Source organism: Nycticebus coucang, chromosome 24 (genome assembly GCF_027406575.1).
Source record: "Nycticebus coucang isolate mNycCou1 chromosome 24, mNycCou1.pri, whole genome shotgun sequence".
In the NCBI taxonomy this organism is placed as follows: domain Eukaryota; kingdom Metazoa; phylum Chordata; class Mammalia; order Primates; family Lorisidae; genus Nycticebus; species Nycticebus coucang.
The window spans coordinates 26,900,813-26,925,667 of record NC_069803.1 but is presented as its reverse complement, the minus strand read 5'-3'; the positions used below and the strand labels follow the sequence as shown (position 1 = coordinate 26,925,667).

The window sequence follows — 24,855 nt, the reverse complement described above, 5'->3', positions numbered from 1 at the left end:
CCTCTCAAAGCATTTGTGGATCTGTAACTGGTTGGAGCAGAGAGGCTGAGAAGCCAAAGAAATGTGGTGCTTACGGAACAGTAAGTTTGCAGACTTAATCCCTTTGCGTCCTGCACATTCCGGGCTTCCTCCCTGTGATCCCATTTTATTTATGCATTCACTGAGCAGAGATTTCTTGAGTACCTTCCAAGGCCCAAGTACTCTGCTAGGAGTCCAGGCCACTAGCAATTTGGCTTCATAATGATCCCTTCCATAGGACATCGTTTTAGGGGTGCCCAAACTGTGGCCTGTGGGCACACTATTGGTTCTGCTTCTCAGGAGATGAGAGGGACAGGAGGGGGATGGGAGAAAAGAGCACAAAAGAGCCTCCAAGGGGCAGGGGGTTGGGTGGCTGACAGCACTAAGGAGGGTGGGGGGAGGAAGAAGCAAAGAAGAGAATTTCCAAAAGACAAGTTCTGTGTATCTATGTGGAACCAATTAAAGAAATCCATATATAAACATCCAGATTAGTATGCTAGGCAAAGCCAGAAGCCTTAAAGACCTTTACAAAAAAGATTTGCAAAGACTTTTTTTATTTTTTTGAGCAGAGCCTCAAGCTGTCGCCCTGGGTAGAGTGCTGTCGCATCACAGCTCACAGCAACCTCCAACTCCTGGGCTCAAGCGATTCTCCTGCCTCAGCCTTTCAAGTAGCTGGGACTACAGGCACCCGCCACAACGCCCGGCTATTTTTTAGTTGCAGCTGTCATTGTTTGGTGGGCTGGATTCAAACCCACTAGCTCAGGTGTATTGTGGCTGGTGCCTTAGCTGCTTGAGTCACAGGCGCGGAGCTGCAAAGACGTTCCTTAAAGCTGCCCATTGCTCTAGGCGTTTGCTATAGGATTGTGTTGGTCCATCAGCATTTCACCTAAAGCCAGGTGTCTGGCAAGGCCCACCCAGTGGCAGCCCTGCCTAGATCCATCTGACACTTACCTCGTAGGATGGTTACGTTGCGAAGGATTTCTCCGTGCTGCGTGTCCACAGCCTTCATCTCCTCCATGATCATGGAGAGGTTCCGGACATTGAAGTCCAGCCGGGCACTGAGCAGGCCGAAGCGCTCCCGGAGCAGGTCCATGGTGCCCAGCATAAGGGAGACAGACTTGTTCAGGTAGTAGAGCTCCTCGGCGTGCGTGTGGAAGCCCAGCGTGCAGGACAGCCGCACGTCGTCCAGGTACTTGAGCATGCTGTGCACGTGGTTGTCGGTGGCATTGATGTTGGTGAAGATGGTGCCGATTTCGATCTCATGCGATGCCATGCGTCCTTCCAGGGACTCGAACCTCTCTGCGGTGCGGTTCTGGGCATAGCGGGTGTGGTACTGGAGATCGTGCATGCTCTCTTCATGGTCGTCCAGGAAGGACGAGATGTTGTCCAGCTGCAGCTGCAAGCCCATGACCTGCAGCACCAGGTCGTGCATGCTCTCCGAGTTCTGGCTGATGCGCTGTGAGGAGGAGCCCAGCGTGGCTTGGATGTTCTTGACTGCCTCCCCGGTCTTGGTGGAGGTGGTGCGTAGGCCGCTGAAGAGCCGGGTGTAGTTCTGCCAGTCTGTGACGATCTTCTGGAGGGTCAGGGTCTCCTCATCAGTCTTGCGCTGGATTCCATGGATCCAGTCGGATGTCTGTCCCACGGTGAAGTTGATCTGGTGCACGGCGGCCTTGACGTCGTAGCACTCCTGGGTGAGGTCCTTCAGAGAGAGGTCCAGGTTGCCTGTGGTGGCCTGCCAGCCCCTCACCTGGGCCAGGAAGAGCCCCAGAGACTGGTTGACCTGGTGGATGGAGAAGGAGCAGCTGCCCATCTCCTGGGAGATCTGACTGCTGGTAGTGGACAGCAGTTCATGGGCCCGAGAGGTCTGGGCCAGCTGGGCCTCCTGGGCCAGGAGCATCTTCTGAATCCCCTCCAGCTCCTCCTGCAGTTTTTGGATCTCTGGCCCCAGCTGCCCAGCTTCGTGGCAGAAAGAACAGTTGTTCAGGGCTTTTGGATCTTCAGGAGAAAGAGACAACAGTTTGAGATGTTGCCAGGTCATGATGCTACGGTTCTTCTTTAAATAATTGTGGAGCACAGTGAATGGGTGCTTCCCAACCTCGCTTCCTTCCCTAAGTCCTGCTATAAAATCCTTCTTGAAAAACCCTTGCTGGCTTGGCGCCCATAGCTCAGTGAGTAGGGCGCCGGCCACATGCACCCAGGCTGGCGGGTTCAAACCTGGCCTGGGCCTGCTGAACAACGACAACAACTATAACCAAAAATAGCCAGGCATTGTGGTGGGCGCCTGTAGTCCCAGCTACTTCGGAGGCTGAGGCAAGAGAATTGCTTAAGCCTAAGAGTTTGAGGTTGCTGTGAGCTGTGACGCCACAGCACTTTACTGAGGGTGACATAGTGAGACTCTGTCTCTGAAAAAAAAAAAAATGAAAAGAAAGAGGGTGGTGCCCGTAGCTCAGTGAGTAGGGAGCCGGCCACATGTACCCAGGCTGGTGGGTTCGAGGCCGTCCTGGGCCTGCTAAATAACAATGACAACTGCAACCAAAAATAGCTGGGCATTGTGGCGGGTGCTTGTGGTCCGAGCTACTCCAGAGGCTGAGGCAAGAGAATCGCTTAAGCCCAAGAGTTTGAGGTTGCTGTGAGCTGTGATGCCACAGCACTCTACTGAGGGCGACATAGTGAGACTCTGTCTCTGAAAAGAAAAAAAGAAAGAAAAGAAAAAGAAAGAGGATAGTGCCTGTGGCTCAGTGAGTAGGATGCCGGCCCCACATAACGAGGGTGGCAGGTTCGAACCCAGCCCCAGCCAAACTGCAACAAAAAAATAGCCGGGTGTTGTGGTGGGCGCCTGTAGTCCCAGCTACTTAGGAGGCTGAGGCAAGAGAATCACCTAAGCCCAGGATTTGGAAGTTGCTGTGAGCTGTGATACCACAGCAGTCTACCCCGGGCGACAAAGTATGGAAAGAAAGAAGGAAGGAGAGAGCGAGGGAGGGAGGGAGGGAAGGAGGAAGGGAGAGAGAGAGAGAGAAAGAAAGAGAAAGAAAGAACCTTTGCTGTCCCTAGGGGATCTCATCGTTAGCAAAAGTCTTGACTATGATCTGAAATGTAGGATTTGGGACACTTCCTCTATCTCACCACCAAATTCTCAATAATGTATCTTCCTAACTTTTCTGAGACAGTCACGAACCTCCCATTTAAACTTCGTTTTAAGATTTCTCCAAATACTGTGGTTCTAAATCTGTTGCCTTCTCACAATAAGCTTGCAGAGAAGGTGACACAGGGATATTCACCTATAATGCGTGAGGAACGGAAGCACCGGGAAGCGGCTTGCCAAATAGCACTCAGGGAGTTAGCGCCAGAACAGAACTTTCTATTTGCATCAGAGCAGACCGGCTCTAAACCCCCTTAGAACTGCTGCTCTGTCCCTTCTTTCTAGCATGGTCCTTGTTAAAGCGGGAGATAAAGAGCACCACCAATTGTGGCATGTCTTCAGGCAGCGATGGGAAAGGGCTGACCAGTCAGGAGGTTTAGAAGGTCTTGAAACTCATCATTTCGAGGATAATTTGGGAATGGACTATACTTAGCTTCCTTTTCTGCCTGTAGGCTCTGGCTGGGTCTGTACCCGACATGGGACTCTGTGCCTCAACCCCGGGTCTATCCCAAGGTAGCAGCCTCTTCCACAGAAGGCAAACCAGGTGGAAAGGGGAGCAGAGGGCCAGGACATCCTTTTCTTGGGCCTGGAAGGCTGGTGAGGGCTGCCTTACTCTGGGCACCATGGCACAAGGAGGGCACACTTGATCCACCCTACTTGGTACCTCCTTTATGCCACCCAGCACACCCACTCACCCAGTCCCCGAAGATTCTCCTCCATCGACACAAGCTTCCTCTCATAAATGGACTGGGCCAAGGAGAGGTCTTCTGAGAGAGAGTCCACTTTCCTGAAAACTGTAGGGGAAAAATAAATGAGAGACTGGGGCAGGTCTGAGTTCAGAGAAACAGCCATGGTTTGTTGAGAAGGCGTTTTTATCAGCCCCTCTGCAACCAAAACCATTCACTTTCTGCTATTGGGCTTCCTATGGACAGAGTTCAACATAAGGCCCTTTAAAAAAATAATAAGGCACCTCCCACCCTAGATTTTAGAAATTTAGAAATAGGACCTGATCATAGGTTAGAATAGGAAAAAATAAAAATATATAAAACAAAAAATAAAAATTATTTTTAATCCTACCACCCAGAGATTATGGCCCTAAGTATCTTCATATATTTCCTCTAGTCTTGCTTACATTGAGAACCATTCTTCACCTACATCTATATAGGCGGGCACATTGGTTCACGCCTGTAATCCTAGCACCTGGGAGGCTGAGGCAGGTGAATCCTTTAAGCTCAGGAGTTCAAGACCAGCCTGAGAAAGAGTGAGACTCCATTTCTACTAAAAATGGAAAAACTAGACAGGCATTGTGGTGGATGCCTGTAGACCCAGCTACTTGGGAGACTGAGGCAAGAAGATCGCTTGAGTATAAGAATTTGAGGTTGCTGTGAGCTATGATGCACTCTAGCCCAAGGTAATAGAGTGAGACTCTGTCTGAAAAAAAAAAAAAAATATATATATATATAATAAGAAGTCTTCCTTATCCTGGGGTGGAGGGGGATGCCTGAAAGTAAGGACAGTGTCAAACCTTATATATACTATGTATTGTCCCATATATGACCTAACTAAGATAAAGTTTAATTGATAAAGTAGGCCCAGTAAGATATTAACAACAATAGCTTATGGTAAAACAATACAATTGTAACACTATACTCTAATGAAAGTTATATCCATATGTTTTCTTTCTCTTTCAGAATATCTCCTTGTACTGTACTCATCCTTCGTCTTGTAATAACGTGAGGTGATACAATACCTACATTATGTAATGAAATGAGGTGATGATGTAGGCATCATGACCATGATGATGTAATAAAATGAGGTGATGATGTAGGCATCATAACCATGATGTGATGAAGTGATGATGTAGGCATCATGACCATGATGATACAATGAAATGAGGTGATTATGTAGGCATCATGACCATGATGATATAATGAAATGAAGTGATGATGTAGGCATCATGACCATGATGATATAATGAAATGAAGTGATGATGTAGGCATCATGACCATGATGATATAATGAAATGAAGTGATGATGTAGGCATCATGACCATGATGATGTAATGAAATGAGGTGATGATGTAGGCATCATGACACTGTTAGGTCACTACTGACCTTCTGACCGTAAGTCATGGAGCCTTACTATCGCTGGTTGACTTCAGGTAACTGAAACCTCGGATAAGAGGCGACCACTGTATATTTTTTAGAAAATCACAGCAAAATTAGGAAATTCTGAACATCTCATCTATTTTCTTTTGCTTTATTGGTATTGTGTGATGGACATTTTTTCCATTGATGTTTAAATCATTTTAAAATCATGTCTGCATCACATTCTGTGTAGATGACACAGCAGTTATATAAAAATCCCCTGTGTTGGGGACACTTAAGGTACCTTCTCTCTTGAGCTTATAAATAAAATTTGATATATAAATGAGTAATGCTTGATCCTAGAAATAATCCTTATAGATGACAGCTGTGTATACAGGATGACCCTCTTAGGATAAATTGCTAGACGTAGAATTATTGGGCCCAAGGGCATTAACATTTCTGAAATTCTTGATACAAGTTGCCAAACTGCCACCCAGAAGAAGTTATACTGGTTTACACCCCATGGGCAGTCTCATACCCAATAAGGGGATCATGCTGGCCAGTGGTTATAGCAAGACATCCGGTTTTCTCCAAAAGTGCCTGGACAGGCTTGGTAGAGAGAGGAGGCCATGCATTGACTGAGGGTCAGCAAGATGCCCTCCACCAATCCTCTGAATGTCAAGTGCAAAGTACCACCAAGAGAGATGGGTAGCACAGCTGCTAGTCTCAGCTTACATCAAATTTGTTGGTGACTTTGGATAAGTCCATTAACCTTTCCAGAGCTCCATTTAATCATCCATGAAATGAAAGTGTAGAGCGAGAGAATTCTAAGGCTCTTATCAGTTCCAAAATTCTATTATTTCAAATGATTTGGAATCTCTGGGCTCCAGTTAACCTCATCTGAGAGCTGTCAAGACATTTACTTAATTAGTAGCAGTGACATGTCCAGAGAGCCTAGGAACAATCACATGCTGTTGTATGAGACCAGTGCTTACAGTGTAGAATAGTTATTATTCCACTTGAGCCTCCCTCCAATTAAGACATAGGTGGAGGAACAGAGGTCCAGAGAGACTGAATGCCTTGGAGTCCTGTTCTAACACCTCGTGAAGTCTGCCCTCAAGCCAAGAGCTATAGGCTCACCCCCTAGAATTTGCTTACCCCGTTTGTTTTTTTCATTGTGCATTTCACGACTAGTAATTATATAATTTGTTTAGCATTTTTCCTCACTTTTTAGACCTTATTCTTTTTATCCTTTTAAAACTGTATTTTATAATATGTATAATATAGTAAAGAGAATGCGCATAAAATGTATAAGTAAATAGGGATTTTTGGAGGTGTGAGCCTATACGTTTTTTTTTCTAACAATCTTCGAAGAAACAGAATAATCAAAAGAGCTTGCACTGTGTGTACTTATCACCTACATTCTACCATTATTATTCTGCTGTATTTATTCTATATCCATCCATCTCTTTTATCTGTCCACCAATCCATCTACCTTTTTAAAATCAATTTTTTACTTATGGAGTGCACTGTTGGAAAAAGTCATAGATTACTGTTCTAGAAGGGGGGTTGGAAAATCACAGCCTGCAGCTCAAATCTAGCCCAAGGCCTGTTTCACTGGGAACAGCAACCCCCCCTTCATTTCCTTAACTACGTGTGGCTGCTTTCACTGTGCAAATGGCAGAGTTTGGTTGTAACCAAGATAATAGGTGAGCTGCAAAGCTGAAAATGTTTACATTTCAATGTAAACTTTACATGACAAACTTTACAGAAAAAAATGTGCCAAATCCAGCTCTGGATTGGAAACTCCACGGAGGCAGGGCCTGTATTTCATTAAGCAGTATACTGCCCAGTGTCTAGGGCAGTTCTTGGCCTGCAGTGTTCGTGCAAAAAATATTTGATCACATGAATACAGTGGCTCCTAACATCGACTTTGCCCAAACCCCTGGGCTTTGGTCATAGTCCTGATTGTAAAGCAATGACCGGGACTATTTGCACACATGCACATACACACGTGCTCACAAATTTAGTCATTCATTTAACAAAAACTGGGCACCTAACCAATCAGGACAGGATGGTGCCAACACTGTCCCAGTGATATGGGATTCCCAAGCTGGAGGCCAAAACACAAAAGGAAACCTAAAAGTCTCCTAGGATTCACCAGACATGCACACCTCACCCCTAGTCCTCTGATACTGATTATTCATCCTGGGTCTTGGGGCAAATCATGTCACCATCCCAGATCTGCTCCTTCAAGTGAGGAATGGGGTCAGCTGCCAAGAACACCCAGGGGCATCATGTAAGTAAGGGCACCTGGGCCTCTGTTGTCCCTTCTGAAATGCTTTGGCGCCTACGCTCTGCTTTGGGCTCGAGCCCGTGGCTGCTGGAGCTTTGTTGATAGCTCCATCCCCAGGGCACTGCTCGCTGAGGTCCTAAAAGGGGGACCAGGAACCAGTTTACAGGTTCTCCCACAACCAGGATGCTGCCTTTGATTGCTGGGCTGTGGCTGGTCTCCTCTGGCCTGAGATTCTGGCTACTCTTGTGAAGTGATTCAGCAGAGAAAAGCAGAACTTAGACAGGGCGAGGAGCTCGGACAGTCCTGAAATCCGTGGCTGGGAAACCCAGCTACACAGTGAAATCTGCTGAAGAGCTTTTGCAAAGGATTAAGGCTGGGTCCTGTGCAGACGATGATTTAATTCTGGTGTGCACAGGGTCTGGGTCTGGTGCTGGTATTCCCATACCTACCCCCCATGTGGGGAGAACCACTCCCTTTGATGATGAAAGGTGTTCTCAGTGTTCCCCCCACCAACCATAAACATGAGGCTTATGCCAGATTAATTCATGCCTCCAGATTACTGAAAGATGACTTGTGTCTATTCAAATCATTAATATGCTGGCCTTCTGCCTTTGAGCCAAGAAGGCCAGTTACTAAACACCTCCAGCCAGATGCAGGTGCCCCTCTCAGCAAGGTGCCCTTCTCATTGTTGGCACCAAGAGCCAGGGCCACCCCTGGTGACTCGATGACCCCGCCCCATTCCAGGCCTTGTCTCTAATATCTAGTAGATGGGAACACACCAACCTACAGAAGCCTGGATTTTCCAAGTCTGGGGCTATGGGATTGCAGTGAGACACCACCCAATTTGTTTAGTCCGATTACATAATCTGTTAGCATCCAGAAGGCAGAAGTCACCTGAATCTGGCTGTGTGCTGTGTCACTGGGGTCAGCTACGGCAGCCATATAAACTGTAGTGCATATGAGAAGAACTAGACCGAAGCTCCCCGGGTGACTCTAATGCGGAGCTAGTCCTATTGTCTCATTTTACCAATGGGAGAATAAAGGTCCTGGGTGGGGAGTGCTTTGCTCAAGGATACACGGCTAATTTGTAGCTGTCTTCACAGTTCAGACTGGGCATTAAGACTTCTCAGCCAAAAAGATGCTGGTTCGGGGCCCTGGGCTATACATGTCTAGTGTTTGTCTTTGCAAGGGAATTCTAGGAGCCTGAGCCCTGATCACACAGTCCCCTGCAGCCCGCAAGGCTTGGACTCACCCAGAGAGGCCAGCACGGCCACAGCCACCAGGAGCAGGGCCAGGAAGAGGTACAGGATCCTCACCGAGGTGTGCAGTGACAGATTCTTCTGGCAGCGGCTGCAGCGGGGCCCTGGCCGGCCTGTGGGGTACAAGAGGGCAGGGGCTCAGGCCAGAGGCCCAGGCTGGAGCTGAGGGCAGGTCCATGTTCGTGCTCTGGCCTGTCTCATCGTGTTTTAAATCAGGCTCAGAAGGGAAGTTGTTCTTGATCCTCATTCTAACTTACCACTTAACTTAGCACCTTTCTCTAGGTGCTAGCACTTTCTGGAATAGAGGAGATCAAGGCAGGGTCTTCAAAGAACATCCCCATAACCACTATCCCCCTCTCTATGGCATCTTTGCTCGGCCCCTGGGATGGGGAAGCCCCTCTTCCCTCTACGCTGGTCCTACTGATGATCCAGGACATGACAGCCAGTCTGCTGCACCACTGGGTGACAAACTTGTCCTGTTCTGCCCAGGCTTTTCCGGGTTTTAGCTCCGAAAGTCTCCTAGCATAGGAATGCCTTAGTATAGGGTAGCTCAGGATAGTTTGTTGAGATTGTCTCAGTTTTTAAAACTGAAAATTCACACACCCCAAGAAACTCTTCAGTTCTGGGCAAACCAGAAGGTTGGTCACTAGTCGTCAAACTTAGCAATAACCAGCAGTTCTCCTGGAAACCAAACGAATGGCTCAGTCCACCAGCTGGGTTGCTGGTGTGGAGGAAGGAGGGTGCCAGGTGTCCCTGGATGCTCTGGCAGGTGGCTGGCGGCCAGCAGGAATGCAGCGATGGCCCAGCTGTGAAATTCCTGGGGCAAGCTCAGCCTGGGCTACATACTGAGTACCAGGAGCCCTAACATCCAGTCCATACTCTGACCGAAAGAAATCAGGATTTCTGCGGTTGGTCCCAGGCATCCCTGGATGATTACAGCATACAGCCAAGGTTGAGAGTGATGCTCTGATCTATGCTGGGGGCCACGCAGAGGCCCCACTCTGAACAGCAGTTCAGGTGGCATTGGACATGATGGAGAGGACAGTCTGGCCAGATAAAAGGCCCTGGGGACAGAGTGTCTGGATAGAGGAGGTGGCAGAAGTCCCTGACAGGTCCTAGGAGGAGCCCTGGAGGCAGATGGCACTTGGGGCAAACTTTGACTTCTCCCCTACTGCATAGCCCAGGGCTGGGAACTCTCCCCTTTCACTCCCAGGAAGCAGTGAGAAAAGGACAGGCAGGGGAACCCTCAGCCCAGAGAGGAGATGGCACAGCCCCCAGGGCCCTTACCCTGCTGGGCACACGGGAAGGTCGGCATGTCCTCGTCTTCACCAGCCAGTTCCTCTTCCGTAACGCACAAGGCATCTCCGTCACCGCCGGCTGACCTCACTGTGATGGGGCCAGGGCTGTCAGACCCCGGACCACACCATCCTTCTCCAGCTTCCCGTCCATCTACTGGTCCCCACAGCCCATGCCCACCCCCACCCCTGGGTCCAAGCCAAGTGACTTGATGAAAGCTGCAAAAGGGGCGATGGGTGTGAGATCAAGTGGCTGAAGAGCTGGGATTTCCCACCTGTCTGAATAAGGAGAGTTCCCCATCTCCCATGAGCCGAGAAAGATGCACAGGCCAGCTCAGCAGTCTACTCTACCTGTAGCTGCTCAGACCCCTGGGGGTGCAATAAAAAGATGTAAGAGCTGGTTGCTTGGTGGGGCTCAGCGTCCTTCCATTCCCTGACATTTGGGAACCAAAGCAGAATTCCTGTTCTCCGGGGACAGGGTTGAATATGGTCCCAGCATACTCTCCACTGAGACTCTGCACCCAGCCCAGCACTGGGGGCTGTGAAGAGGGGAGAGCCAGCAGTGGGAGGACACGGGATGGGCACAGACCTGTGCCTCACACCAGCACACCAGGACCTGCCAGGGCATCCAGGGAACTGTGGGAAGAGCAGGTCTCATGTCTGAAGGCCGATCCCATGTGTGTTCTCTGGAGCACCTGGTCCCCAAATAAGACCTATATGACCTCATTCAGAAGAGTGCTCCAGTTCCCAGACACCTCACACCTCCTCCTTCCTGTAAATCCTGGTCTTTTATAGACAATGAACAGAAAGACACCTAAAATATGGCTGGCTGAGCCAAATCCTGGAGGAGTATTTAAGAAATGAGAGATGGTCTGGATTGTGCTAACAGGGCATTGGTCCCCTTCTGGGACCGCTGCAGTTTGGTCTCTTAGCTTGGATCCCCCATGTGTGCACACAGCATGTAAACTGGGACCCCAAACTTATAGGAGGACAAGTCCATGTTTACCTGGCCTGGCCCTTTTCTCCTCGCCTAGGGTCTCTGAAGACATCTGGTTTCTGTGTCAGCTCCCTGGCAGACAGATTCCTCCCTAACCCCCCTGCCTCTTACACCCCTGCTTTCAACAAGCAGACCCCCTGGAGTGACAGTCACAATCTGTAGTGACAGGAATGGCATGGTCCCATCAGTAGGAGGCTGTGACCTGTCAGAAAAGACGACTTGGGGTCAAAATGACCAGAATGCCTGTCCTAGGCTGCACAGCATGACAGCAGCCTGGGAGGGGTACCTTCCACCAGTGGGAAGCCTGTGGCCTTCTGATTTTAGGATTGTTCTTTTTTAAGCACCAAAGGGGGCAAGAAAAGTTTCATCTTGCTCTGCTGCACCCCTATTAACAAAAGGATTTGATCTATGAAATTTGGCTTTAGGCTGGACTCCCGTAGCTCAGTGGGTAGGGTGCCGGCCACATACACCGAGGCTGGCAGGTTCGAACCCAGCTAAATGACAATGACACCTGCAATAACAACAACAAAAAATAGCCAGGAGCTGTGGCAGGCACCTATAGTCCCAGCTACTTGGGAGCCTGAGGCAAGAGAATCACTTAAGCCCAAGAGTTTGAGGTTGCTGTGAGCTGTGACGCCACGGTACTCTACGAGGGCAACATAATGAGACTGTCTCAAAAAAAAGAAATTTGGATTTAGTCAAAAGGCCACACTTAAAAGATCTAGAGGACCACACGTCCTGTCAGACAGGTCTCTGGTCCAGCTGCCCGCCTTGTGCCAGTCACAGCCTTCTCCTGCCCGCCCCTCCCCTCATAATCCTCATGGACACGAGACTCTAGATTCCTGGTCCCCAGCCTCTGTGTTGTTGACCTATCTAATTTCAGCTTCTAATGTGAATTAAATTCCTCCCTCCCTCCCTCCCTTCCTTCTTCTTTCCCTCCTTCCCTCCCTAAGAAATCACCCTTCCCAGCTCACCCCTGTGCCTTGGGCCACTGTCCCATCAGCAATCTGCCAGCAGTTTACAAGGATAGCTTGGTCCGGGTGGCTACCAGGATTACAGTCTCTTTCCCATAAATGACTGCTTGGGCGAGGCTGCCAGAGTTCTTTGGTGCCTTTTGCGTCTGCCTGATCAAAATCTCACTCTGCTAGCTGTGACCTCTCACCACCCCCCAGAGGATCCCATCAGAGCCACGCTGTGGGCTGAGGGATTTATAACCACTGCCCTCTGGGGGGATGTTCCCGCCATTCCTTAGCCAGATGTCTGCCAGGCCCTGTTCTTCACCTCTCCCCATCCCTTGATGGTGCTCCTCTATCCTCCCTAGAGACGGGGCCTCCTCCCTGTTCTGGCTCCAGGGTCAATTTCATCACTTCACTGTTTATAGCCTTTGCAGGGAATCTGGGATGATTTAAATCAAGCAGGGCTGACATTGACCTTCAGCAACACCCTCTCAAAAAGCACACAGCTTTGTCATAACCTGCTGTCCCAGTGAGACCCCTCCAAATTAACAGTATGCAGCCAGTGGGAATTAGTAATGACTGCTTTCTGGCACCACACAGAGTGGCCCATGGGAAGGGAAGTGACAGCTGCCAGCATGGGTCCCTGATCTCTCTAGAGCAGAGGCTCTGAGTGTTGAGCCATCTTCCCTTCGCTGACATCTCAGCGCCATCTTCTCTCCTTAATCCCTTGCATTTCCTGTTCTCCAGGGCTGCGCTCAGACCCTGGGGACCCCTGCTTTACCTATGTCTGGAATGTTATAACAACCCCCCCTTTAGCCTTGTACACTTATAGAGAACGTCATCCAAAGCATTTGTGAAGCCTCATAAACCAAGCCCTCTGTAAGCACAAGCTCATTATAGTCACATTACACCGAGATGGCTCTGGGCAGAGTATAAATGAAGAAACAGACATGAAGAATGAAAAACCTCGGCTGAAAACACGGCGTGGTGACAGATTAGAGGGTGACCCATAGACAGGAATCTGTGCTCCCCCCCACCCCCCGGCACTGGGCCCCACAGAGTCCATAAAGATGGAATGAGAATTTCCTTCCTTCTTATTTCCCCATTTCCCTGACTTCGGGAGCAAAAGGACGGCACTGGGTGCACCAGCCTTCCAAAGTGTTTTTAGGGACAGAGAACCACAGCCTGGGAGAGTGGGAAGGGAATTCTTAAATCCACTGTATAGTTCATGTTACAAAGGCGTAGAGAGGTTAAGTGACCTACCAGCTGGCTGGCGGTTCCTAAAAGTCCAGGAATCTGTAGCAAGAGGCAAATGTGCACACAAATTTACCCGCTGAGTTACACACTCCCAGCTAAGAAAGCCCACAGGGCTGGGACAAGGCAGGCCTGAAGTCTGCTTACACACATCGAGCCTCCCAGGGGTTTGCCCCTCCAGGGGTCCGGGAGAATCCCCTCCGCTCACTCCAGCACAGGTGACTGCACAGTGGGCACTCCACAGAGGTGCCTTTCCAACCCTTTCAATCAAAAGCTCATTTTTATTAAAAAGTGAAGATTAATGACTTAAAATGTGCCTTAAATCAAAGAGTTCTCCATGGCTAGGGGGTGCTGGCGAGTGCTGAGGTTGCAAAGGCTCAGAGTGGCAGACAATGTGAGCATAGCAGATCTGTGTTTGACCTGCAAAGGAATGAACTGGATGGGGGTGGGGGGCTGCACAATTAGACTGTGCTTTCCCACCCCTTCTCAAATAGCAAGGGGTTTGCTATTCCTCTCTGAAAGCTCAAGAGCTCTTGTTTGGGCATGGGGGCAGAAGAAGGCTCTGTTTTTCCCCATTGTTGTCCTGGCTCATGGCCTTACAATGCTGCCAGTCTGTGTCCTGCTGAGATAGGGATACGGCTCTGGTTCCTGCCTGCATCACACCAGACCTTATTCTTCCTGCAGGCATCGCTATCCAAATTGCAGGCAGCATCCTTAAAAAAAAAATGTCAAGGCTCGCCCCCTATAGCTCAAGCGACTAGGGTGCCAGCTACATACATTGGAGCTGGCGGGTTTGAATCCAGCCCGGGCTTGCCAAACAACAATCACAACTACAACCAAAAAATAGCTGGGTGTTGTGGTGGGCGCCTGTAGTCCCAGCTACTTGGGAGGCTGAGGCAAGAGAATCGCTTTAGAGTTTGAGGTTGCTGTGAGCTGTGACGCCATGGCACTCTACCCAGGGCAAGAGCTTGAGACTCTGTCTCAAAAAAAAAAAAAAATAAATAAAAGTCAAGTAGCCTTTGAAGGCCAGAATTGCTAGCCCAGATCCATTAAATAGTGGCATCACAGGAGATTTGAAAGGGCCTCTGTTGCTCTTCCTTTAGGTCCTACTATCTAACTCAAACATCAGAAGCACAAATACAGAGGAAGAACTACTCTTTTTTTTGTTTGTTTTTGAAAACCTCTGCTCTCCCAGAGCCACGTAGCAAGTTTGCTGGAAGGTGTGTGCCGGGCATACTGGCTGACGCTGGTGTTCATCTCTCTCTCCCCCTGGGGATGGAAAACAGCCCGGACCTGTTAACCAACTGCTAACTCAACTGTGGTTCCCCACGCCAGCTTTCTTTTGGTTGACCAAAAATGTGAAGTTGGTTGACTCTTTCACTTTCCTGGGCCTGCCTTCTTCCATCCGAGTCAGCAAGAGGGAGGGATTCGAGGAATTGAATAAAAGGTCTTTCTTTGGGCACCTCAAGGAACATATTTTGATGATTATCTTCGGCAGAGTTCACAGAGTGGGTTTTCAAAACAGCCAATTGGGTCAGTAAAAATGAAGATTTCAGAGTCTTCTTAGGAGCTATATTTAAAGTACAGAATAGCTATAGTTTAAGATTGGAGAATGCTATAATTAAGGCTGCAAAATTGATTTTATTAGAGCCCTCCTGCCACACACCCCACAGGCTTCCTTTGCGGGTTTGTCTACAATCGTTGGGAATCTGTCTGCCCCACTCAACTCTGAGGAATTTGGTCCTTTCCGTTCACATTCTCCTGCTTTACAAGTCGCCCTTGTCTGCCTCCCCGGCTCTAGCAGTTTCTTCCAGTGCTCAAATCATTTTGAGATTCTCACACCTTTGCACCCCAAAAGCCATATGTGCTCCTCTGAGACAGGCTCCTCTCCCATTCCTGCCAGCTCTTTCGCTGTGTTCTTAGTGACTACAGAGGCTGTGGGTAAATCCCTTGTTAGCCTAAACCCTCTTGATCCTAAATGACTTTCTTCACTTTCTTTGCCCTTGGTTTTTCTAATGGGGATCCTATCGACCTCAGCACAATTCTTCGTCAGATGGCATCTACTCACCCTAGACAGTCATTTAGCATCCTGGACTTGCTATCAGGGTGCTGGCAGCAATCCCCGGTTGTGATGACAAAACACATTTCTAAAGTTCAAGGGCTGGTGATGCCTCCATTTAAGGCGAGAACCCAGGTTGTTCACTCAACACAGCAGAGCCCCATCACACACACACTGGTCTCATGCTTTGTCCCTCTGCTCCCCTGAACCCCAAAGATTCAGTGCCACGGGAGAGGTGGGCATCACCAGTTTTCTTGGTCCCTGCTGTCACCTCTGACCACCCTCTGCCCTATACTCTCTCTCACAGGGCATCCCCCTCCCTCCTATGACCTTCATATCCCTGTGTGTAAACATCGGGAGACTGTCTGCTTCACAGAATTGCTCTGAAAACTCAGGGAGAATGTGAAAAGTACCCAGTACACAGTAAATACCTGATAAATGGTAGTGACAGCCATTTGCGTTAGGATTATTTTTCTAGCCCACTCCAATTACTGCCGTTTCCCACCACCCCTTTCAGGACCAATTTCCAACTTTCTTCTTTTTTGAGATGGAGTTTCACTATGTCTTCCTGGGTAGAGTGCTGTGGTGTCATAGCTCACAGCAACCTCAAACACTTGGGCTTAAGCGATTCTCTTGCCTCAGCCTCCCAGTAGCTACAGGCGCCTGCCACAAGGCCTGGCCACTTTTTGTTATTGTTGTTGTTGTTGTCATTGTTGTTTAGCAGGCCCAGGCTGGGTTCAAACCCTCCAGCCCCAGTGTATGTGGCTGGTCCCCTAACCACTGAGCTATGGGTGCTGAGCCCAATTTCCAACTTTCAAGAACTCTATTTTTCAAAACATGTCCTACAGGCTTGGCACCTGAGTTCAGTGGTTAGTAGTTCACCTGTAGTCCCAGCTACTTGGGAGGCTGAGGCAAGAGAATCACTTAAGCCCAAGAGTTTGAGGTTGCTGTGAGCTATGATACCACAGCACTCTACCCAGGGTGACATAGTGAGACTTTGTCTCAAAAAAACAAACAACAACAACAACAAAAAAACATGTACTACAGAACACTAGTTCCAAAACAGTCTTTGTAAAAAAGCGTTCTTTGGTCAAGTGAGTTTGGAAAATACTGTCACCATTTTAGAGATTCACATAAAGTAAACATTTTTGGAAAGTCCTGCAAAAAAAAAAAAACCAGTCTATTTGAATCTGTTGAATTCTATGCTCCTCAGATCTATCTTTCCATAGAACTTCCTGCCAATCTGGAAAAAGTAAAGTGTCTATCAGTCCTATGGAATGAGTATTCAGAGGCACCCCAGTTTGGGAAACAGTGTTCTGGATTATGACAGCAGCTGGATTGGATCACTCCTCATCCTGTCTCCTGCCAACACCTTGAATGGAGGCAACATGCACATCGAAACTCACAGATTTCACATCCATGAGCATCTTCCTTTCCTAATCCTCACTGCACCAAACCTTCCCACCCGCTCCTCCACCCAGGCTGTCTTCACCCTGAGCTCCCCAGCCCTGTCCCCAGACCCTGGACCCTGTAGCTCTGTTCCTGGGTCATGGTGCCCTTCAGTCCTCCCTCTGCCTTCTCTGCTCTGAGCCGGGGTGGCCCAGAGCTGCCAGAGCATGGCAGAAGTGGTGTGTACTTGACTCCAACCCAGCCTGCCGTCTGGATCCTCACTTCTGGTTCCCGAGTTCCTCCTCCTGTTAGCCCACCTTATGCTCTGAACAGGAGCTCTCATCCCCTCCTTTCTGAAAAGATCGAGACCATGAGGTTCCAACCGCTTCTTTTATCTTCCACTAACTCTTTCCAGATGCCTAAACCTCAAACCCAGCGTAGGCGGAGGGGCATGGAAAGGGGCAGCTAGTAACACTGCAAAGGAGCGGTTGCCCCTGACTCAGCAATCTGGCATCTAGGAACCTCTTTCTTAGAGGGTAATTATACAACGAGGCAAAGCTATACAGGGAAAGGTGATCCTTGATATCCATCAACAGGGGATCGGTTAAATGAATTCTTGTAAAGTTTTATTACAGGTGCTATGCTACTCATAAAAAATGAGTGCAGATCTACAGTTATTACCTGGGGAAGATATCTATGTCCTACTATTTTAAATTTTAAAACTATTTATAACAAAATAACACAGATAGTTATCATCTCACCTGTGTGGAAAAAAATCTGTGTGTAAATATACATGGAAAGATTTGGGGAAGACTGCTCATCTGCACCTTGTCATTTATTTATCTTAGCGGGGTAGGATTTCATGTGAGTAACTTTTTTCCCTTTTCTGATTGTTCTATGTTATAAAATAATAACCTTTGTACTATAAAAGGATTTTTTAAAAAAAAATTTTATTGCAGTTTTTGGCCGGGGCTGGGTTTGAACTCACCACCTCTGGTATATGGGGCTGGCGCCCTACTCCTTGAGTCACAGGCACCACCCCTATGAAAAGATTAAATGCAGCTAGTAATGCAAAGAGTTTTATGGCTACAGCCATCATATCACCTTCCCTCAATCTTGACAGAGAACCTTGCTTCTTTCTGCAGCGAGTCTCCCCTCATTCCACTCACTCTGTCCCAGGGTCCCCATGCCCTTCTCTTCTGTCACTCTACCTTCCACTGAGCTCAGGCCATGCTTGCCTTGAAAGTCCTTGATGCCAGGCCCCACTTCTCTCTCCAGCTACCTAGTTCCTCCCCCGTGCGACTTGGTCCCCTCTGCTCCATGCAACCCAACTGCCTTGCTCCTCATCAGCAAATTCAAGGCCAACTCTGCTGATGACCAACACTCAACATGATGGGTCTTTTCTCCCTCTCAGAACTTCCCATGACATTCCCATCACAGTTCTCTGCCTTTGTCCCTGATCACTCCCCTTCGCTCCTTCCACAAGTTCATTTTCTTCCTCCTACTCTCCAGAAGTAGAGATTCCCCAACATGGGCTAAAGCCATATGAGAACGCCTCAAGGGAGAAGTGGCAAACAGGGGAGGGCTTGTCCACATGACACAATCGGAAGTCCTTTATGGGGCACTGAGGGCTTCTCTGGGTCAACCCTCAACTCCAGGCAATCTTTGACCATCACCACTAACCACACCTCCCCGAGGACCTCACACCCAGCCTCTGCCAGCACCACTTCCTGCCTCTTCCGAACGGCCAGATCCAAGTCTTCCGCCCCTCCCTGAAGCCCTTATGAGCCACCCCACGTGGAAGGCTCTTTCTCTGGGGACGCCCACTGAATCCACTGTGTGTTCAGTTCCTGTCTCAGGACTAGCATGGTTCCTCCCCAAGGTGCAGGTAACATCCCAGAATAACCAGCTTTTTAGCTTCGGCTAAGGTGGAACTAAAGGTATCTCATCTGACCTTGAAGATGTCTGCAAGTCTCCTCCTGGAAGGGCCGGGGACCCCGTTGGGAACATGGGTCTGGAGCTCAAAGCAGTAAATCTGGCAGCATGAGCCTATTCCCATGTGTCCGATCTGTGAGACTGGGAGTGACTGTCCAGGGGACGGGTGCCCAGTGAGAACTGAGGAACCCAGGGCTGAGACGACAGAATCACCCAGGAGAGTGGGAGGAAGAGAATCCACCACCCTAACCCCCTCCCCGGGACCCCCCTTCGGAGATTTATCACTTCTAGTCTTTTTGAACAATTTGGCACAAACCCTAAGTATTCCAGTCCAGTAAAGGGTAAGCTCCTTGAGGAAAAGGACAGTGTTTGAGCTCTTCATCACATCATTATGCTAATTAGACGCACGCAGACACACAGACCCTGGCACCCGGCAACTGCTTGATCCATGTTGGTTAAAACACAAGCTGCATCTTCCATCATATACCTGCATGAGGTTCTGGGGGCACTACAGGCGGACTCTTGCCTTGAAGGATCCCTGCCCATCTGGCACCGAGAGGTACACACCCAACAGATGTAACAAACACCCCGCTGAGTGCCAAGGACAGGCAGAGCCCCAACCCTCATGACATTCACACGCGGATACTGCACTGTGGGATCGTCCAGTCCATGTGGACAAGGGAACTGAGCCCAGGGACCCAGGAGTACCAGTGACTTTGTCTCGGTGATAAAGCTGGTCTGGGACAGGGCTGGGGCTGACCTCCTACTTCAGTGTTCTCCATACACACACACTAAACTAAACTTAACTCACACTCAGGGTGTATGTGAGCGGCATAAGCCAGCCATGCTGCCCCGTGTACTGATTCTAACCCCCAGAGCAGGTGCCCATCCTTCACAGAAACTGCCATGCTGTCCACGGAGGCCATGGAGAAGCAGAATGCTGTTTCTTCTCTCTCCAGTTAAGTTTGGGATGTGAGTCTTCAGTTATTGAAATGGCCTCAGCTTGGTAGCTGGCCTTTCTGTTGGGGGGGAGGTGCCTGAGGATTTGAAGCCGATCTCCAACCTAAGCCCCTGGGACCCCCTGAGTCGGGCTGTCTGGTGGCTCTTTTCACCACATTAGCTCCTTTTCTTCCAGCCCTTCCAGCTCCTTCCAGTGCCCTGCGGTCTGGGGACAGGCTAAGGCTTTATGAAGGACCCGACCTGGCCCTCCTGCCCCCCAAGTGAATATATCTCCTCCCAGCCAGTCAAGCCCTGTGGGCAGCCCCCTTCCCTCCCTGCCCACCCGGCCCATGGTGTAGGCACTGCTCTCTGATTCTTGGGGAGAGGCTGTTCTACCCACACTTGGGGAACGGTGACTCTGGCTATGCCCTGTTCACTGTGGCTGGGCACAAGCCTATTAGGGGCAGAGGAGAGGCCATATCGCAGGCCCACTTCCAGCCACCACTCCACTGAGTCACTTCCACTCCCCAAGTGGTACTCAGGGACCACCCAGGAGAACAGTCCAGAGAGGACAGACGATAGGCCAGAACTAGAGTTCATGTCTTTGATTCTCAAATCTGTCACCTTCACGGTGAACCAGGCTGTGTCTTGGGGGTCTGGGAGGGCTCCTATGTCAAGGTCCCCTCCCTCTGGAGGTGTGGAAGCATCCCACAGGTGACTGCTAATGGCTCAGACAGGCCAGTGGGAAGCTCTGAGGTGGGCCTGTCACTAGAGGACTCGTGGTGACAGCCAAGATTCCCCTAGAAGCATGTGGGACAGGGACCAGGTGCCAGCTTGCATGAAAAGATATGGCAGCCTGGGAGGCCCAGCCAGCTGGCCGTGGGGCAGAAGGGGCCTTGGGTGGAAATGGCTCTGCTGGCAGAGTGGGCCCTGGACCTTGGCCACCGGTGGGTTGGGCGGCCCAACAAGCATGTTTTCTTAAATCCTGTCCTTGCAACGCCCCTTTCTCCCCATAAAACATCACATCACCATGTTTGCTTTGAGCGGGGGTGTGAGCCTTTGCCAGCAGATGTAATTTGAAGATCAGAGTGGCCTTTGGAGGGGCGCAGGGAAGGCTTTTCCGGAATGGGCTGCCCGCCTGTGCTTCTGGGCACTTTAGTTTTTCCACACGGGTGAGAAAAATCCTAGTTTTTCACATCCTGCAGATCTCCAAGGCCAAATATTTGCTGTCTGCCCTGCCGTTTCCATCACAGGTAGAGATGGCGGCCCCTCCTGGCTGGGACACAGCCCCACCTTCCCCCAGTTCTGCAGCCTGCGCTCCCTGGGATGTTATGGGAGATCCCAGAGGGCTTCCCAGAGAACGGAGGAAAGAACACAAAAGCAGCCCTCAAGGCCTCAGTGGATGAAAATCCCACCCGGCATGTGGGGAGGCCGAGGTTTTGAGCAGGAAAGGAGGTAAGAGTCAGGGTTCAGGCTTCTGTCTGGCCTCCCCTCACAAGCAAGAAGGCCCCAGAACCCGATGCCACGAGTCCACAGGGCCTCTTTAGACACCTACTCTTAAATACACACTCTCCTTTCATGCCAGCTCTTTTGTCCTCATGGCACAGGATCCTGGCCCTGCCTGCCCATCCCTCACGACATGTCTCACAGCATCTGTTATGGGCAGAGCCCAAAGCACTCCAAAAACACACAGCACTGACCACCACCATCCACGTCCAAGGCAGGGCAGCCGACACCTGTGCTAGGATGTGGCCTCACGCCATGCTGGAGGATTCTGGTCGTGTCCTGTCCTGGCCTGCTGATGGAGGAGGGTGTAGCTCAGAGGTTGTGGCAGCAAGAGCTTGGTGGGTGCTCCCCACTGCCACCAAGGGAACTCCCTGAGGTTGATGATAACCTGCTCAGCTGCTCCTGGACAGCCCTGGACATGGTGGGGCCACAGACACAGAGACAGAAAGTCCCTGAGGCCAGAGGGAAGGAAGCATAGAGTCGGGTGAACTCTGGATTAGAAGCCAAGAGGCCTGGGCTCTTGTCCCCTTGATTGCGGTGACTCAAGCAAGTCACTTCTCCTGTCCACAGGACCAGTGATGTAATTTGTGGGGCATTGTGAAATAAAAAGGGGGGGTTTCCTTGTCTTAAAAAAAAATTGAGAATTTTTAGACAGCATCAGCAGAGCATTAAGCTAAGGGTGGGACCCTGCGAGATGGCACAGGCTGCACACTCATGAAGCCACCCTAATGCCTGGGCCTCAGTCTCCACAACTACCCAGTGCAGAGGCTGCACTGTGTGGAGTCAGAGTTTTGTCTGGCAGGCCCTTTCTTCCATAGAGCCCTCAGCCCTTATACTACAAAGACAGGTCCTCTGCCCCCCGACCTACCAGAAGCACCTGAGAGTATAGTGTAGGGCCCTGGGAGGCTCTGGAAGGCCCTTCTCAGTTTCAACTTTGAAGTCTGTGAGGTGGTGAGGGTCCCCTGCCTGCACACAAGCATCTGCCGGGGGCTCTCTGGGAGGGTTATTGAAAGCACCAGAGAAGGGCATTTAAAAAACCTCAAAGGCTCCCTATCTCATAGGATGGCTCCAAAGTCTGTTTCTGCTCTAGTCTCAAAATGAGCTTGAAGATCAACCGTGCTCTCTCTTGGGCATCAAAAAATCCAAGCCTGGAAATGTCCCCTGTGGACACTTGCGGATTTTGTTTCCATCTCAAAAACCAACTACAGGTTGATGATGACATGCTCAGCTGCTGATGGCACCCACTCCCCTGCACTGGACCACAGGCCTTCCCAGCTGCTTGTCCCAAGGAAGTCAAAGGACAGGTCAGGCAGAGTTCAAAGGTTGGGAGGGACAGAGCCTGGGTGCTGGGGGGCTCTGACACAGCAGGTCTCTTTGGGGGAAGGGAGGAGAGCCCTAGGCGGGACGCTTGGGGGAACAATGTGGATGGGAGCTGCAGGAGCCTGGGGACACCTCCTCAGGGCAGGGATCCACGCTGCTGGGAAGTCCAGTTATGACACCTTTCTGCGCTGGCTGGTTCAAGGGATCAGAAACTTCTCTGGACTTGAAGATTGTTTGTGAGGATAGAGCTACCGCCAAGGGCAGCTCACGTGTGAGCGACCCCATCCTCCCAATCCGCTCTCCTCCCTCCGGACTCAGGGGCTCCGTCCTGTCCTCCCAGGACCTTTCTTGGGATGGTTAAACGGCAGGGAGACAGCCCAGAGGCTCCCTCGCCCGCCTATAGGCCGGGGTCGCCTGGGAGCTGCCACCGGGGCCGCACGCCGCTTACCTTTCATGGTCCCTCCTACCGGGCCTCGGGAGGGCCCCGCGCGGGCGCTCGAGCTGCGGTGGAGCCGGGGGCCGGCAGGTCCTCCCGGGGCGCCGATCGCCGCCCTACGCGCCGCCCCCGGCCGTGGGGCTCGGGCGGAAAGTCATGCTCCGGCGGCGGGCCGAGGGGACGGCCGCGGGGTCGCAGCCGGGGACGCCCCGCCGGGCGCCTAGCGCCGCGCCCCGCCGCCCGGAGCGCGCATCCCGCCGCCGCCGCCGCCCGCGCTTCCCGCCGGGCCCGGAGAGGTCTGCCGCCGCCCCGCGCCCGCGCCCGGCCTCCTCCTGCCTCTCCCTCCTCCCTCCTCGTCACTTCTTGGGCTCCGGCCCAGATCAACTTCCTTGGTATTTTCAAAACTGCCGCGGCCGGCCTCTTTGTGCCGCCGCCGGGGCCCCGCGGCCCGCCCGCGCCCGGCCTCGAACCCGGCCCGCCGCGTACTCCCCGCCCGGGTTCTCCACACGCCTGGGCCGGGCTGCAAGGGGAGGCCCCAGGAGAGGGCGACTTCACTATGGGGACCGCCACGTGGCTGGGGCGGGGACCCCAGATTTCAGTCCTGCATGTTATTCTCATCCGTCTGTGGGGTAAAAGGCCTGGCGGAAGGATTTCTGGGTTCCAGCCCCAGCTCCAAACGTTCAGGACTGTCCCTGTTTTAGCGCGGAGAGCTCCAGGTCCGAGGCAAGTGGGGACGGTTGATCGCCTGCTGGGCATCCTGTGACTTTGAGCATCCACTTCACGGCTCCAATTTTTAGTTTTTTTGCACCAAAGAACCGGACCTGGAGCGCTCCCAGATTCTGTGATTTTGTTGCTGGAGGCGCCAGTGACATCTGATGGGAAGTGACCTCTAGCAGGGACTCAGCCTTAAGCGCTCCTTTGGATCCTGCGGTCATTTTTCGTTGATTGAATAAACATTTACTGAGCACCTGCCCGGTACCAGGCTCTGCCCCAAGCTTTGGGTACTGTGAGGAAGGCTTCACACGCCCAGTCTGGTGGACAGAGCCAAGAAGCTAGCACGCGACCACACAGAGGTGGACGAGCATCATGAGAAGAACGTGCAGGGAGACACAAGACCCTAGACTGGGGACTGTCCAGCCTGGTCTCCTGATTGCCACAGTCAGCCCTCTGCCACATCCCCAAGGCCTCCACGCCACCCCCGTTTCAGGCTGGAGTAAAAAGCAAGTGAGGCCCAAGGGGACAGAGACTATCTCCTAAGCTGGGAGCAGAGAAGGCACCAAGGACAGCCACCACCGTTTAGGAATTTCAGATCAGAAAAGGCAACACTGGTCATCTCTCATCTCCACCTTGCCATGCCAGTTTGCAAAGTGCCTTACCTGCATTATCTCTGCAGAACCTCATGACAGCTTTGAGGAACTATGCCTGCCCATTTTACAGGTGAGAAGACCAAGGTTTAGGGAAAACATCAGGGTAAGAGTCATTATGTACTCCTGTGACCTTGTATTAATATCTGGGTCTGAGCCTGTCTCCCAGGATGGTGGCTTGGATCAGGAAAGCTGCTTTGTAGACACTGGGGAGATATTCACATCAAAGGGACTTTACATCTGAGGTTACCTGTATGTTAACTTCTTTAATGCTCTCGTCAGCCCTATGAGGTAAGCACCATGATTGTCCTCAGTTTTTGGAGGAGGAAACTAAATCATGGAGGGGATGAATCATGTGCTCAGAATCCTGTAGCTAGTGAGTAGAGATTTGAACCCAGGCAGCTAAATCCAGCCACAGAGTTCCACACTGCATCACAGGAAGTCCTTGAATATTTGTTGACAGAAAGAAAAATATGGGAATGTAAAGTAGTCCAGTTATTATGGAAAACAGTATGGAATTTCCTCAGAAAAATGAAAATAAAACTGTGTGATCCAGCCATCCCACTGCTGGGTTCATATATCCAAAAGAAAAGATTCCAGTAGGCG

The 24,855-nt window shown here is 50.7% G+C and overlaps 1 protein-coding gene across 1 annotated transcript in view; it reads right to left on the bottom strand.

Moving 5' to 3' along the window:
* SCARA3 (scavenger receptor class A member 3) overlaps positions 1 to 23,196 on the bottom strand; it is a 29,196-nt gene extending 6,000 nt beyond the window's left edge. Inside the window, exons 1-5 of the mRNA XM_053578700.1 lie at positions 22,898 to 23,196; positions 10,087 to 10,185; positions 8,793 to 8,912; positions 3,853 to 3,951; positions 970 to 2,013 (exon numbers count right to left, since the gene is read on the bottom strand). Coding sequence (XP_053434675.1) covers positions 970 to 2,013; positions 3,853 to 3,951; positions 8,793 to 8,912; positions 10,087 to 10,185; positions 22,898 to 22,904 — 1,369 coding nt within the window. The 5' untranslated portion in view covers positions 22,905 to 23,196. The remainder of the gene's footprint in view (positions 1 to 969; positions 2,014 to 3,852; positions 3,952 to 8,792; positions 8,913 to 10,086; positions 10,186 to 22,897) is intronic.
* Positions 23,197 to 24,855: the final 1,659 nt, after the last annotated feature.